At 42.4% G+C, this 17,102-nt stretch overlaps 1 protein-coding gene across 2 annotated transcripts in view; it reads right to left on the reverse strand.

Annotated features, from left to right (window-relative positions):
* Positions 1–3,095: 3,095 nt before the first annotated feature.
* Positions 3,096–17,102, reverse strand: part of wwp2 (WW domain containing E3 ubiquitin protein ligase 2) — a 125,982-nt gene continuing 111,975 nt past the window's right edge. For both annotated transcript variants that reach the window (XM_088938633.1, XM_088938632.1), the window contains 4 exons: positions 16,429–16,533; positions 11,799–11,895; positions 9,092–9,164; positions 3,096–7,935 (listed from right to left, as the gene is read on the reverse strand). In XM_088938633.1, coding sequence (XP_088794759.1) covers positions 7,836–7,935; positions 9,092–9,164; positions 11,799–11,895; positions 16,429–16,533 — 375 coding nt within the window. In that variant the 3' untranslated portion in view covers positions 3,096–7,835. The remainder of the gene's footprint in view (positions 7,936–9,091; positions 9,165–11,798; positions 11,896–16,428; positions 16,534–17,102) is intronic.

The following is a 17,102-nucleotide window of genomic DNA, read 5'->3' on the forward strand; positions in this document are numbered from 1 at the left end:
TTTAATTCTGCACCATCCCAAAGATCACACAACACACTTTGCACATCTGGGGTTTCACACTAATCTTGATGCTGTTGAGACTTGTGTGGAAGCTCTTTTTTTCCCATGGTACGTTCCTCCAAATATGGGTACAGTATAATGTGAATGAAAACTTACAAAGGTTACAAATATGAAGAAGTGTTTAAGTTCGAGGTGAAACCCTCTCCCAGACAGTCTAAAAACACCTAGAGTAAAAATAAATCCTGAAATTGTAATACTAAAATCCCCAACAGCTGATGGTTTTAACTGCGGCTGAACTCTTTAATAGAAAGAATCATTAACCAAACCAAGTGATTGCTTGTTTTGAGCCTTTGTAAGGTTTTTTTTCTGCTCAAAGGTTGGAAATTGTATGTTACGTAGGAAACACAATAGTTAAAAGGCAACCTCCTGTTGAACAGCTACAGAGTTCAAATTAAACCTGTTATCAGGTCTTGTAAGCGTACAGTTCACCGAGGACTCAGGTGCGACACCAGCAGGACTAGGACTGAGGGACTGAGGGACTGAGGGACTGAGGACCCCTGTGCTGGAAGATCGGGCTGCATGTAACTCGAGCCCCTGGGGAAGAGAGGCTAGTCTTGCTGCTCATGACTGAGGCAGGTTCCCGATAGATTTTGACAGCGAATCTGCGTTTCAAGTTGGCATTTACGTTAATTTACAGCCCGGGGGTCCCTGTTGAGACAAACAGCTTGGAAAGGGGCCATCCAGCTGGGACAATTTGGGGAAGGTCTCTGTTACATTGTAATATAAGCACACAACAGAGAACAGAAAAAGATTCACGAGACCTCTGTCACTCCCAGAAGCAGTAAAAACAGTTTCAGGACACAATTTTGGGACCTTACTGTTTGTCTTCCCTTCCCAACCCCCTCTCTTCTCATGGCTGCAGAAACAGTCCTTCTATCCAAACAAGCTGCGTCTGCCTGTTTATCTTGGATTTCAAGCTGCTGAATTGAGACAGCCTTTTCATCCTTCAATTTTAATATGCTGGCTTCTACGTTAAAAATAAACATACCTCAAAAACCATTCCATGGAAGGGCTGAATTCGGATTTGAAGAGACGGGAGAGGCAGCTGTTGCAGAGCTCATCTTTTTCCGCGACTCGTTCACTTGTCTCTGCTTGGAGACCAGTTGCTAAAGCCTGCTCCTGCTTGTTCAGCGTTTCCAAGGATGATAAAGTTGGTTGTTCCTCCTCCAGTAGCACAAGGGATGTCTCTTCAAAACGAGGTGGATAGTTGATTTTCGCAACAGAAAAGTACTAAATTCACTGGTGACAATGATATTGCCACCATATAAGAGTTCAAACCCTCCTTCACATACTGCTGCTCCTTGAAAATGTTTATCAGTACCTCATTGCATCCAAACAATGTTATTTACATACCGAGCTTTTTTTCTTGGAAAAAATTAAATATGGAGGCGTTTTGTAAAAATACCGTGTGCTCAGTGTTTCATACCAAAGCCGTTCAGAAAACGACAGGATTTTAATAGTTTCAACAATGCAAGGCCTGAGTTAGGAAGCCCCGCTTGTGAAAGAAGCAGCATGAAGAACGATTTGTTCCACATCAGTCAGCAGACCAGAGAACTGAACTGACTCAGCAAGGGACGGCACATGGCCCGGAAGGCAGATCCATCTGCAGAATTGCTTTTCAGACTGCAACGGCTACAGCATGAAAGATTTTAAGAAGACCAGGAAGAAATAACTTGTGCATCATTCGAATGACTGAAGCTCATCATTAATATGGAAATAATCATCACGCTCAGAGCCTGTTCAAGAGTAACGTTGACAGCCGACAGATTAACTCACCATCGCCTGTAGCCGGAAAACATTGGAGATGACAGACTAGGGGTGGTGGAGTGGTTTTGCTTTTGACAGACCTGACAGGAGACATCAGGGTGAGGGAGTGGAGGCATGATGATATGGGACAGAATCTCACCACAGGAATGTCTTTGACACAGACTGTAGACTGAGAGCAGCCTTCCTGCTCAGCGACACATTGATGAAATGTTATGTTCCTGCAACGCAATCCAGAAATATGAACTTGCAGCAGGACAATGCAAGACCAACAGTGCTATGATTACAATGGCAATGATATGACCAGCGTTTTCTCTAGACAGTGACACCGAGTGCAACAGAAAATCTGTGGGATGAGATTTCCATGATCACAAGCAGGAGAGCACCATGATGATGGCCTGCAGCCCATAGCAGTCTGTCCAAGAGGCTGGACAAAGCTCATCGAGGTCCTACTCCAAACTTCAGAATGTTTTCATTGTGACAGCATCACACATGTCATTTTGAAAACTTAGCATCCTTGATCTGCATGACTGTTCACAAATTCTATACTTATTCCATCTCTGCACAGTAGTGATGCGCGGGTTAACTCACCCGCGGGCTGGGCAGCTCGGGTTCTGGATCGGGTCGGGCGAGTGCGGGTTTGTTTCTCACAACCGTGGGTTGACCCAGAGTTCACTACTGCACGGCTTCTCTTCGGTTTCAAGACGTATGCACGTGGAAGAACTGCAACTTGTACTTGCATTTTCTGCCCTCAACAACAGATTAGTGCAAATCCAAGTACTGGGACAAAGATGACTCTTGCACTCTTGAATTTTTTAATATCTATTTTATTATTGCACATAAAGATCTGGGTTTTTTTTCTTTACAGACACAGGCTGCTGGTAGAGATGTTTTATAATTGTATCACTGTACATGTCCTTTCTGAGTGCCCCATTCAAAGCAACTTAGGATCTACTGTAATTCTGTCTTTTAACAACACTGCACTTCAGATCAAAGAAAAAAAAACCAAAAGTGCCCCAACAGCACACTTTGAATGAGTTCTTGATTCAGATTGGATATCATCTATCCAGGCATTTTTCAAACATTGGTGTCATGGTTCTGGTCTAACAAGAACTCTTCCTTCCAGTTCTTAAGACACTTTTATAAATCAGTAACACTTTCTTCCTACAACACATATAAACCTGAATTTGTTACCATTATCTATTTAACACCCAAAATATAATCTCCTGTTTTTGGTTTTTATATTGGGAAGAAACAAATGACAAGAATTGTTTGTACAGTGCAGGTTGCATTTAATTGATATTTACCACAAAAAACGAAAACAGCAGCCAAAAGTAAGGCATGTATTCAATTTTACAAAAAGCATTTTCTCCTTTTTTCAGTCTACACCTGATCATAAATCAGCTTCTATTAAAATAAAATAAAACTGTCCTATGTTCTTCATGAGACTGTTTCCAAATTGGGGATGCACACTGCATCATTCATCCAAGAATATGCCCGAACACCAGCTGAATAAGTAACACCTGCATTTTTGTTTCAATGGACAGAGCCCTGCTATGTTAACGTGCATAAACATCAGCATTCTGCATAAGGCAGGAAGCAGGAGACCAAGCTAGCAAATACATATGTTTGTGTGTGCTCCTTTTTATATTCAGCATTGTTGTTACATGTGCTATTGCTGTCAAAGAAGCTTGAGTCAGCTTGCCAAGGCTATGTGACAAGTACGAGTCTCAAAATGGTGTGCATGTCTGATTAGGTGGTAACTTTTTTGCTCCATTTCAGTTTATATCCACAGCATAATGCCAATTTTCTCCTTGACCAGCTAGCAAGTATCTCCAGAAACTAATGTTAGAGAAGCATTACTCCTGGGTCAGCGGATTTATAGTGAATGAAATGTCCTCTTTGATAAGATCACTTTATTGGCCATATACAATCTTTAGTATTAGGAATTTGTCTTTTGCAGACCCCAGCTTGCTCTCCATGAGACACAGACACACAGACAGGGTGAGAAGCTGGGGATCAGAGCGCAGGGTCAGCCATTTATACGGTGCCCCTGGAGCAGCTGGGGTTAAGGGCCTTGCTCAGGGTCCCAATGCAGTAGGATTCCTCTGCCGTCCATGGGATACAAACCGACAGCCTTCCAGCCACAGGCGCAGATCCTTAGCCACAGAGCCACCACACTGCCCAATATAGCATCAAGCTATATATTTGAAGATTTGCAAGCAGGGCTTAACTATGGTTCATCGAGTGCGTTACAGTAAACACAGAAAAGCCTCTTCACTGCTTTTACAAGGGAAAATGTTAAAGGCATTGAGTCCTTCATTTACCACCTTGTTCTCAGTGGTCCAGTCATTTGCACTGTCCGCACAGGAAACTGCTTGTTTAATAAAGGTACCATTTTTATTTTGCCACGTACAATTATAGAACTAGTTATGTAGCCAGCTTCAGCCATACAGTAGAATAAAAGTGGCCCTCATGTAGTAAGCGGCCTCTTCTCTGGCACGTTTGGAGGAGTGATCGTTATTTCCCCATGGTGAGAGAATTAAGTGGCTGCACAACCAAGCTTTTTATTTACATTTAATGTCAATTTATTTCTGTCTGTGATTATTTACTACAAGCAGGGAAACAAGCTTGAAATGTCCAACATCGGGTGCTGGCTTATCTACAGTACAAGAGTCTGTAGCTTGTAGACAGAAGCGCTCTACCTGTTCTGCACGTTACAACCTTGCCAGCAGTCAAACATCACATGAAAAGAATAAATCCCTGCCTTTCATGTGATCACAGGGTTCCGTGTGAAACGAAACTTGAACGGTTACCGAGAAGCACATAAAAGATCGAGAAGTCTGCTGGTTTCTTAAACAGCAGTCCTAGCGAACCAACTACTGTAAACATCTGAAAGCAATAAAAGGTTTCTGTCTTTGTCTAGAAAAAAAAGGAATTAGGGCTAATGTTAAAAGGGGTTGGATTTCTGTCCCACAATGTTTATCCTGCCAACAATCTGATATTATGGTCAATTAACCGCACTCGGCTACTAACATATGGATGCAATTTTCCATCATCAGTCCTCTTTTATTTGCTGTTTATGTGTTGTTTTCTGTGTATGAGGAAAGAGAATCACAGGGGTGTGTAATAGCAACAGTATGGGCCCTTAGCGTCACATTCATTCATACTATATGTATGAGGCAACAGCTGGCACCGATCTTCACTACGGCTAGTCTGTCCATTCGCACACAGACAGTAGGCACTGAGCCCGCCTCTGCAGCCTTCAGGCTGTGCTTGGTCCAACTGTATCCCTGTAGGAGTGTATGAAGGCCTGAAGGTGACCGGACTCGGCTTGAGAACCTGCCTGCATTCACCCAAAGTCACCCGTGAAGGCAGTGCCGCAGATAGATGTTGCGAAACTGCAAGGCCGAGTTTGAGGTTCTGTTCTGCACAGCTACATGATCCCTTATTAAAGCTAAAGATGACAGGTATAAGACATTTAATCAGCATCCTCCAGATTATGAACAAAATCTGACCATGCATGACATCAAATTAGTCATGTATGAATAAGTGAAAAGGGTGGGACAGGGGCATGCTGATGTTGCCAAGGTCCTGGATTCAATTTACTACTGACTGCAATGAGAAAGTGGGCCATGTGGCTCTGTCCCCAGCACCCGGGACTGGTTACAGGACTGAAAATAGCTTCAAAATGGCTATAGCCTGTTGTAACCATTTTGAAAAGGTGATCACACAGTTTCCCTGCGAAGAATTCAATGGATAACTGGCTCTTCATTCTTGTGTAACAAATAGGGACTTCAGTACTTAGGTCATGGAACAGGTTTTAATCATGAAGGACATGTAAATATCAAGTGGCATTACTTGGCTCTCCAACCAATCAAATACAATGGTCTAGTGCGATCATCAGTCCAGCCATGCCATCAAAATCAGCCCATTGTGGCTCCAACGCTCTAGGGTAGAGTCCAGTGTCCTTGTTAAAGTTGCCAGCAAAGAATCTCAATGGAGCAGATCATGTTTTCTAGGATGGGAGCACCGAGGGAAGAAATTCAAGCAGCTCAGAAAAGCTCAAGTCCAGACTGCAAACCTCTCCTCTCCAAGAAAGCTGGGAATCCAAACTATACTGTTTTAATCTAAAAAAAACACAGTCTGGTTTAAATTAAATCTGAATTAGAATAAATGGCATGGAAAGTGCATTAACCAAAAATGGAGAAAAAAAGAAAAGGCTTTTTTGCTCAGATAACATTTTGCTGTCAAACACTGTTTTTTTTCTCTCAACTGCTGGAGCTGTTCCAAAACAACTGCAATTACAGTGCACAGCAAATGGGAAAGAGTTAATGGTGATGGTTGACTGAGTCTCTAATCTGACAATTTTTTGGACTGGAACGTGCACTCCCAAGTTGGCCATGACATACACAGCCCCAAGACCAACAGCGTTTCCATATCTGCGCAGACAGAGTTATTAGAATGCGGCACAGCCCAGGAAATGAGGGAACTGAAGTAAAGAAGCCCTCCCGCCTGGCTTAGCTTGAAACACAACAACAACAACGAAAGTTCCTTGAAATGTTTAAAGGCTTTGAACAATAAACAAAGGAAGTCCGAACAGTCGGACCTCTGTTTTCCATGGCTCTGCATCTCTAGGCTCCGCCGGAATAGGACTGCCCTGCAGTGACATCACTCAGGAGCTCACTGCCATGGGAGAAGGCCAATTTGGTCAAGGATAGGGTGGGGCAGGAGTGGCCCAGAGGTTCCAATATGCTCGCAAGGACAGGGGGAGTCAGAGATTAGCGTCTTCCCAAACTCATTACAAAGACCCGGGTGTATGATTATGGTCTTCCTCCATTTCCAAGTGCTCAAACCCACTGATGAATAAACTGACAAGTCTTCACACAGCACTGCATGGTGCCAGTGGGGCATGAGGACCACTGCTACCTCACAACCGCAACAGCCTTTACCCAAGGGCTTTGTGTGTCACTTGGCGTTAACAGATATTCTGTTAATGCAAAACACTGATGGTCTTAAACATGCAATTTGACGTGCGTTAACATTAGCCAATGAAGCAATAACTGAAACTGGTGAAGACAAGAGAGTGAATTGAGCCCAGCCAAGTTTAATTTCATTATTCAATTTCAGTGGAAAATAAAACCTGATGCATCTGATCGTTTTAACTTCTGCACGACAGAGTGTCAACATTTGGGAGAAATCTGTTAAAGGTTTTGGGCAAAGTTAAAGGCCCAGAAGATATTTAATGGGAAACAATAGTCCGTTTCCACTCCCTTTTCCAGTTCTGCAAAAGAAGCACTGGGTCCCAATTTTGAAGGACTTACAAATAACTCCAATGCCCCTGTCTGGGAAAACTGCACAGGTGGAGTTTGATCATAACTGAGAGACTCACACATGGTCACTTAAGAGACATCAGGAAACTCATCAATGCTAATTTCAGCTCTGGCCTTCAGTCAGTTATTGAGACAGAGCAGAACTGAACTCTGGTGACACTCTGCTGATGTCTCGCTGCTTGGTCATGTTGTAAGTCGATGTGCTTCATGAAGTACTAATGCTCAAGCTTCCCTTAATTTTCCAAAGAGAAATGGCAAGGCCAAGGGGGGCTATCCTTGGCACAGAATCTCCAAAAACCCTCATTAGAGTGCAGTGCATTTCATGTGAACTGGCAAGAAGGCAATGGAAAAAAAGAGACACAAGCTCCCTATTTACAGAGCAGCATGTTTCTTTTGAAAGCACTGAACGATATGAAATATAATTATCACTAATTTAAAAAAATAATGAACAGATTCAGCTCCGTCTTCAGATTTGCTAAACAACAACTCAGTTTGGTCAGGGATTACAGTGTTGGACCAACAACTGCAGATCTCTGGTATCTTTAGGCTGTGGGTTGCTGCTTGGTGCATTGATCATTAATACGGTGTCATTCCATGGCCCCGGAATACCATCCATCCCTGCAGAACAGGGGCTGTGGTGAGACCACTCCTCCTGCAGGCTCCTGTGTCATCTCCTGCTCACTCCTGCCCGAAGCCCTCAGTCTCCTCAATGGCAAACAGCAGCTTCTCCTTCAGCTGCTCGAAGCTCTTGTAGGGAGGCAGATCCAGGCGATTAAAGCTGAAAGAAAAACAAAAGGGTTTTGCTAGACTTCAGCTTTAGAGCTTGAGATGAATGTCCCAGATGAAGCCATCATCGTGCAAGCTTCTCTGAGCCCACACCAAGAGCAATGGGTCCCCATTGCTGCCTCATAGCCCCGTGGTCCTGGGTTTGTTTCCAGCATAAGGTGCTTGTTTGCATGGAGCTTGCACATTTTCTTCCCTTTAGATGGTAATGGGTCATAAGCTGCTACATGATAGCACAGTTAAAAAGAACAAACAAACCAAAGAGCTCACTAATATACTGGAAGGGCAGTTTTTGAGCACTTGGGTACTGTGCACAGAGGTCAACTGTGTGGTAAAGCTACTGTGCTTCCTTCTGTGGGACAACCACTTTTGATGGAAACTATGGATACGTTATTTCCTCTTTTCTGTGACTGTGGTCATAAGATATCCTGCATTTCACTAAAGGAAGTGGTCAAATCCTTCACCCACCATGCAATTAAAGGACTGAAAGCCACCACCCATTCTGGAATTCAGTTGCAAAATGCAGTGAATGCGATATTAATACCTACATAGCTGTAAGACTTGATGGCAAACATTTGTAATGTCCTTTTGAGAGAGGGTTAAGGTGAGGGAAGTGCCACTTAATTTTTTAATTTTTTTTAAATAACTCTATATCTCAGGGTGTCTATTGTTGATTAACTTGGTCCACCTCTTTAAGCTTTTATTATAGAGAAGTGAGAACGGTGTGTTCTGACCCTGACGGAAATGTGTACTGTCAGGCCATCTGGACGTGTTTCACACTGCGGGCCTGCAGTGCACAAAAAACATCAGCTGGAGAGTGAATTAACAAATGGTGCAAAACCTCACCAGCCAGCCACGGGGCTTGATGTCAGGTTGCAAGCTGATTAAACCCCATCAGTGCCCAGGCCAGCTGAATGCTGCGTTACTTATAGCCACACAGGGTACAGGACAGAGCTCAGATAAAAAAGCACAGAACTCTGGTCCATAGGACATTTGCACAATGAAAGCTTCAACCACTAACACTCAGGAACCGAATCAGAACTGAATTTTTTTGCTAGCTCTTCAGAAAATGCAAGCATTAGGATAGAAATTCCTCTGTGCAATGAACAATGTGAATATGGTCACTACAAAGCAAAGAAATCAATACTCACCATGTGTGGCTTCTTGGTAACCAGGTCTCTTTGCCCACTTTGTCAATACAGAACTTCTGGGGTCCATTACTTCCTGTTGATGGCACAGATTACCACTGCATTATACAATCAGCAATCCAACTGCATCACTTAGTGAATCACTGATAGAAGTTACAATTTTTGTTATTGGTGCCAGTGTGACGTGAGTATCATGACTGATCATGCCTATGAAATCCCAGAAAGGAAAATGTGGAATCTGGGGCATGTGTAGGCAACCACTCTATTCCACTGCAACTACTTGTTCCAGTGCTCCCATGTCTAAAGCCTATTAGCCAACCTCCAATAGCAGGGATTTTCTAGTAATAAAGACTCAATTGCTTGAGGTACCACAGAGAATACTGAAGTGAGAGAAAGGAATGGCAAGAGGGTGTTTATATACTTTTCCAGTTTCAGGCCGCAGCTAGAATAAACTGAAATTGGGGGGAAATGTACTAATTACTGCTCAGAGAAGCATGAAATATAAAAATGCATATAGCCTGCATAAAAGGAGTAAAACCTCTTTTATGCCCCAGCAGCCAAGTAATGATTTACACAGCACTATGCCCTTTGCTGGTATTTTGGGAAACCCCAATAAAGGGGCTTTGCTAATGTTTGTCAACGGCCATGTAGAACCCCTTATCTGTGAGACTACAGAATCGGGCCTGTTCTCGGCCAAAAGACTGATTCTTCACCTCACTTCAAGTGCTGACTGAGCGGGATATCAAGGTCTTTTTTAACCATGGCAGGAAATTTTAGCCATAGGTTTCCTGAGCTGAGGCAGTAATATGAGTGTTGAAATACAGATAAAAGCAGGAGTGCTCCGATGCCTTTCTTTCATGACCAGTAGGGCTATGCACAGTAAACACAGGGCACTAGGCATGGACAATCGGTCAGCTAAGGAACACTGGAACCAGACTCAAAAGACTGAACTCCTGTCCTTGCTGCTCTGATATGACTGCAGGGGGGAAAAAAACACGCTGGGCCTGACTTCAAAACCATGAACAGTTAAGAGCACAGGAGCAAATGTGTGCCCTGCTCAGATGCCTGAAATTCCATAGACCAACACTGTGGACAAGTCAGGGGAGCACTAGGAATCTGCCTGACGCCCTGCAGCCAACATAAGAGTCCTGTGCTGTGCAAAGCCAAGCAGGATATAGCAGGTTAGCGCACTGCATGCTGGGTACATGCAATGCCAGCTTGACTGAGGGCTGGGGTAGCAGCCGCATGGCCCTGTGTGCCTCAAGGTGCTTCCTGTGTAGCACTTCCAAACAAAACCTCGTCTGATTTTCTTTTGTTTCCCTTCCTGCCCTCAGTCTGGATTTCACCACACCACACACAGTGCAGAGACAGGATTAACCTCACTGGTCATGATTAGCTATACTGCACAGTGGCAAGGGAAGTCCTGTTTATTTTCATCAACAGGCCGTGTACCATCAGTTACATGTCACGTCACACCTGAAGAATGGAACACGTCTAAGTTCTGGTAAATATGTGGCTACTTTACTCTGGATGTTGACAGAAATGCCACACCAGAAAAATAAAAAAAAGAATTGCTCCTCTGCAAATGGAGAAATATGCTATTCTTGTGGTGGCACTTGTGGCTAACTTTATACTTTAACCTGCAGTTTCACGAGCCCTGAGCACTAGTTAGCACTTAGCACTAGTCTTGGACTACCTGGGGTTACTTTAGGCAAGCTAGTCAAGTGACTAATGCTAAACAGAGTCTGGGAAACCACCTGAAATATGAACTTTTCAAGGTTACCTGTATTCCTGTATTGACCTTGCTATGTATTTGCAGCAGTATGTTCTGGGATTATGTAGAAAATGTTCACAAACGTCTTTAAGTGAACGTGGTCATTTTTTATATTTTAAATGAATGAAAAGGAAAAGAGGCAATGCTATTTTCAACATAGACATGCATGGCATTGAAACAACATTTATTAAGCAATTTAATCTTCTCTTCCACCTCTCAAGTAAATTTGCCCAGCAGCCAGAAGCTCATAAAACCTGAAATGGATCATACAGCCATGCTCAATAATCTCATGCCAGGGCTGCTGTGGAGCTGGAGTGCTACTCATACATCTCAATTGCCACGCACTGTAATTATATTTTTTGGAGATTGTAGGCCTTTGGATTTTAACTTTATCAGGGACAGAGGCATTTTCGTGCCTAGTTTTTAAGGCGTTAAAAGTAGGGCCATGTGTTTTGGTGTGTAGTTTCAGAAGAATCTACCACCCCTTTTGTTTTCCCAATTAATCTCAAAAGCAGGCCTGCAAGGCTATCACCAAGTTTCTGCTCTCTTTGATATGAAAGGGGCTTTCCTGCAGTTTAACTGCTCTTTCAAATCCAGGCTTTTGGAAGGAAATGCTTTCTAAGACATTATCAATCTTCCTGACAGCCTCTAAAAGGGAGCATTAAATAAGCCACAACTGCCATTTTTAACCTTAATTTTGCTGATGTGGCCTTACAGTGGAATAATATTCAAAGGAACATTTCCCAGAATCAATGCTCAAACCTTATGAACTAACCAGATGCATTTGGGAGACCAGAAGACATATTTCAGACAGTCCCAAAAGCCCCATTTCCTAACTGCAGTCATGGGCACAGAATGACACAGCACAGATTTGCACATGGCAATTTCTGGACTGTAGGGTCCACAGTGTTCTGAGTGGAGGTCTTTCAGTCTTACCAATTAGCTCCGAGAAGCCCCCCACAGGAAGTCGACAGGTTCCAGTGACAAACTGCAGCAGGCGGATCCTCTTTTCATTGTCCATCTCCTTGACAACCTGAGGAAGAGACAGAGGACATGTTCAGAGCAGTAACCTGTGGAACATGGGGTTAAGAGTAGATCAGTGCTTCTTTTACAGAGCCTCGCTGGTGTATGCAGAAATTTATCCAATATTAAGCATGCTTAAGTGAATTATGATTGATATACAAGTTTCATGCAAGCCCATTTTTATCTTTATGAGTATTTATAATGATTTCTTACAAAATGATGAGTGTTTAAATTTAGAAATGTGATCTAACAGAAAATTCACAAGGCATAAATTCCCACTGCAAATGGAAAGTCCCATATTAAGTTCTGGTAACTGCTAACTGGCAGCATCTTGGTAATGCAGGGTCTTGAGATATTTAAAGAGATATCTGTAACTCATTGAATTCTGAAATACTGTGAGTAAAAATTAGATTCAAATAAAACTCTCTTCTTTATGTCTGCAATATCAGAAATTATTGTGAAGGACAAAGTCAAGCACTGCCTATTAAATCACATTCAATTTTAAGTAAGAGCTAGAAGTTTTTTGCAACCACACAGAATGACATAAAACAGCACACCGAATGTGGCTAACATGGAGGTAACCACAATTCAACAGTCTTATTGGGTTTAAAGCCCAGTGGCTGCCTTTTGAGTAAACCATGCACCTTCTCAAATTCCTAAACCAAAAAAATCCCTTTGTTCCTGCAGTGTAAACTGCTGCGTTCTGGCTGTTATTCTCAATTAGATTATACAGTTTTTGTATTGAAAGGATTAAAAAGCTCTTTTAGGCTCCATTAACAATAATATGATTAACTGCGATTTTAAAACACAGCTGCAAATTGGCAGAGACACAACAACTATCGTGTGTACATACCCCGAGCCAGTATCAGCAAATGGAATAGAAGTCTGTTTAACAGCTGCTTTGAGAATTAATGTAACAAACACTGAACTCTTTCAAATAATTTGTGTGCCATGTGTTTTTTTTAGAAGGATTTGAAGATGTTTTAATGTATTCTGAATCTATAATAATCTTTTCACTTTTAAGTCTTGCTATGGGAAACCGCAGTTGTGACTCAACCCAATGTATTGCTGCAATGCCACACAGTAGGAACAAGCCAAAGACAACATGTGCTCCAGAGGCACAAGAGGAGTCGAGCTTCATGCTCCTCTTTTCACTCTCACTTTTTGCAACCCAACCCGTAGATCATATGTCTGAGAACATACAGCACCTATACATCTCTTAGAACACACTATTTCTCCTCTAGTTCTACTTAATGTTCTTCATTAATCATCACTGCTGACTGGCAATCTTGGAAATGTCCATATATGTAAAATATTGATTAGAAGTAACTCTAAACATGAGTATTGATAAATTAAACTAAATAATGAGTGATCCATCTTTTTTCTAACTGCTTTATCCAATACCGGGCTGTGGGAGAGCTGGAGCCTATCCCAGCAGGCAACAGGTGCGAGGCGGGATATACCCAGGATGGGACGCCAATCCATTGCAGGGCAGACACACAGACACGCACACACCAGATTTAATTTCTTTTTTCCAGAAGCCACTTAACCTACCCGTATGTCTTGGACTGTGGGAGGAAACCAGAGCACCCGGAGAAAACAAACACAGGATGAACCTACAACCTCCACGCAGACAGCACCCCAGGCCTGGAATTGAACCTGGGGCCCCAGCACTGCGAGGCAGTCACGTCAACCACTGCGCCGCTGTGCCACCCATTTTGATTGATGATAATTCTAAACACACATCCAAGAAATATTGCGCTATATGTCAAGCTTTCAATTAGTTTTACATAATTGGAGTTTGAAAAACTTAATCTAGACGTTCTGTAATAAACACATTTCCTGCGTGCCAAGCCCATGAATGATACATTTTTAAGAAATTTTGGACTAAGCCAGGAATTGTTGCTCTCAGGCAACAATTTTCTTCCACCAGCAGAGGTCTCAGACAGAGCTGGCAAAAGGCACAGTCTGGACTAGAACCTATTACCTCAGGAATGACACAGAGGCCCTGGACTGCAACCCATGATTACTAGGCTGACACAAAGAGGCACAGTCTGGATTGGAGCCTGTGATCTTTTGGGTCAGTTCATCACATAGAGGTATAGCCTGGATTCAAACCTGTGTTTCCTATTATTTAGTGTATTTACTGCTCTACTAACAGAGGTTTTACGACTGGATTTTGACGTTTAATTATAAGGGATATTTTAATTAAGCAATTCAGGTCAACGCTAACTAAAAAATTGATATGTCAGCAACAGCTGAGGCCAGGAGCTGCCCCATTCCTGCTTTATGTAATGAATGTCTGGGTAAAAAACTACTGGAAAAAAAACTTTTGCCATTTTGTGACTGACATTATAAGAAAAGAGGAAATTGGAAATTATGAAGCTATAGCTCAATTTTTCTAATTTGTGAAAAGATCCTCAGTCTCAAAATTCACATTCCTTTCAGACTTGCCTTGGACTACCAGATATTTTATTTCTGAGGTTACAGAACTTCATTTAATGGAGGAAATAGATGTTTTCATTTCTTACATTCAAAGTACATTAATTAGTGCCCTTTTGCCAAAAGTCAGTTACTGATCTTAGGATTTTATAGCTGTTAGCCTGCTGTATAGGCATATACTCCAGGCCAAAAATATTTAATAACAGAAATTGAAACTCTGCTAATGGATACATCAAGAAAAGCAGTGTTTCTCTAAAAAAACAGACCATTAGTTTGCAAAATTCTCAAAGACAGCTTTCTTAATTTCAGTGAGTGACACTGTGATCTAAAACAGATGTGGGCAGAAAGAGAGGCAATGATTGCCAATATAATGACAGATGTTGATTGTTTATTTACTGGAATATTTGTAATGCAACCTCAAGCATTACTTTCTGCTATTTTTGGATCACATTTCTTTATCGTTTGCCCGTACTCTGACAGAACGGCTGCAGTAAACACCCATGACCACTAATCACCGAGTTCAGTCAGCACGAGACCCATGCCAAGGGAACTTGTGTCAGCTTCTGGGCTGAAAAGGCTGGGGGGGAATACGCCTGACTCTGATCACTACTCACACACACTGGCCAAAATATTAGGAACCCACCCCACCCCCAAAGATTAAAGTTAAACCTCTCCGCGCAGCAAGAACAGCACAGGCTGGATATGGCAAGTATTTCACAAGGATTTTGAAGGCCCCAATTCCATCCTATTCAACCAATGGGACGGCCTTCTGTGGCAGGCAGTGAGTCTGTTCCACAGGACTGAGATCTGAAGATTGCTCTGGTCAGGGAAGGTGATGGACGTCTCGAGCTCTTAAGCCATCTACACATAGCCCATCACTGAGACATCACTGACAGTCTGAATGGGGAGGAAGGGAGTACCTCAATATTTCAGCTGCTGATTACTATTAATCAAAGATCCCCTAAAAGATCATCCAATATTATGAACTTATATCTTACAAGAGATAAGCAAGAGGTCAATCAGCCCACCTGCTCACTCAACAAGAGATCTGTGCCAATGGAACTAGCACTGGGCATCGGCCCTTTCTTAAGAGATCTCTTAGTGAATTACTGACTGCAGTGACTTAAGAAGTGCCTGCGGGCTTCAATCAGTGCTAAATGTCCTGTCAGGCCATGTTTTCGTGAGTGGCTTGAAGGAGCATCTCCGCTCTCAAACACTCCCCGTGCAGCACAATGTCTGTTGCTGTGAGTCAAATCAATGAAACAAATGGCACTTTCAAATCGAGTGAGTACACAAAAATGCAAAAAAGAAAAACTACTACAGGAAACGGGTGAGTCGAGTCCATGTACAGTTTAAGGTGAGCTGTTAAAAAGAACACCCTGTCGTGTGATTCTGTACTTGTAAAGAACGGCAACCTGGCCCTGGTGTGATTCCTCAAACCTTCTCGTGGTCCTCAACAATACGAATTGTGGTGGGCGGTGCACCATGTCCTTGACATATAATAGGAAATGACACCCAACAGCAGACTTGCAAAATTATCTTAGAATTAGTCTGGTGAACGACAAGCATAGCTGTCATTATGTGAACAAAGATGAGAAAAAAATACAGCCACATTACTTGAACAGCTGTAACAACATGTAGAGATATATAATATTTTCTACAACCACAGTACTTAATCATGTAATTATTGGCATACCTTTTTTATGCAAACTCTGTCCCGATGTACTTGCAAAGTTAAATGACTCAACAGAATAAATCTCAAAGGATGCAATTTTGTCAAGATCTGTACAAATGATCCCTTTTTCCAAGGCAGAAACCATGCGAGCCTGGTGATATCAGATACCTGGACTGCCCTGTTTCACATGGATTTGAACTTTACGTGGTTTATACAATCACAGCCCTATCATATCAACATCATGGCCAAGACATGCTTTCCATCAGCTTGGTCCTCCATGCTTTTGAAAGTTCTTGTCAATTCCAAAGTGCCCCTTAACTCTAAACCCGTTGATCTAGCCATTTGTAAATTCTTTTCAGATTAGGTGGTTATTGATGTGTGTCCTGTCTGGGTTAAAATAATCAGACTCTAAGAGCACAGTCTCACCTGCCAAAACCACTGGATCTGCTTGCTGTTTTTGGTATAATGTCGGTATATGGTGTTCTTCTGCCAGTCAGTCAGGTCAATCTCCTGCATCCCACAGAGCATCAGCTGCAGAGACAAACACAAAGACAAAGTGTTTTCAGGTCCAGGCAATTAAGAACAAAAACATCAAAGCAGTTTTAGACTATTCACTCTTGTGGAAAGAACTATGTCAGTGCCCTAGACAGCACACCTCACATCAGAAAATCTCCGTATTCCATTATCAACACTGGTAGATGAACACTCTCTTTGTAAAGGACTACATTTATGATTTATGTAACGCTTGAAAATAAAAACAAAAGACCATGTGTTGTGGACAAGAGGCATGGGGTACCACTCTGATGGGAGATTTTTGATTAGTTCTTATATTCACACAGGAATGTCAGGGCTCCTCCAACTTCAAAACCCAAGTGAAATGTAGTCAAGTTCTGGAGCACAGAAGAATGAACCCTATCATTAAGCTTTCATGTGCAGAAAGCTTTCTCATCGATTAAACCACCAATCCAAATCCTTATTATGGGCTGTCTTGGTAAGGATAGAATTCACTCATTTTATTTAAGCTGGATATCCTCGGTGAGTCAGTGGTCGAGTAAGGGCTAGAACTGGCAGCATACTCGTAACAAGGCTTGTACCACTTG

The sequence above is a fragment of the Atractosteus spatula genome, chromosome 21 (assembly GCF_055471065.1).
Source record: "Atractosteus spatula isolate fAtrSpa1 chromosome 21, fAtrSpa1.hap1, whole genome shotgun sequence".
In the NCBI taxonomy this organism is placed as follows: domain Eukaryota; kingdom Metazoa; phylum Chordata; class Actinopteri; order Semionotiformes; family Lepisosteidae; genus Atractosteus; species Atractosteus spatula.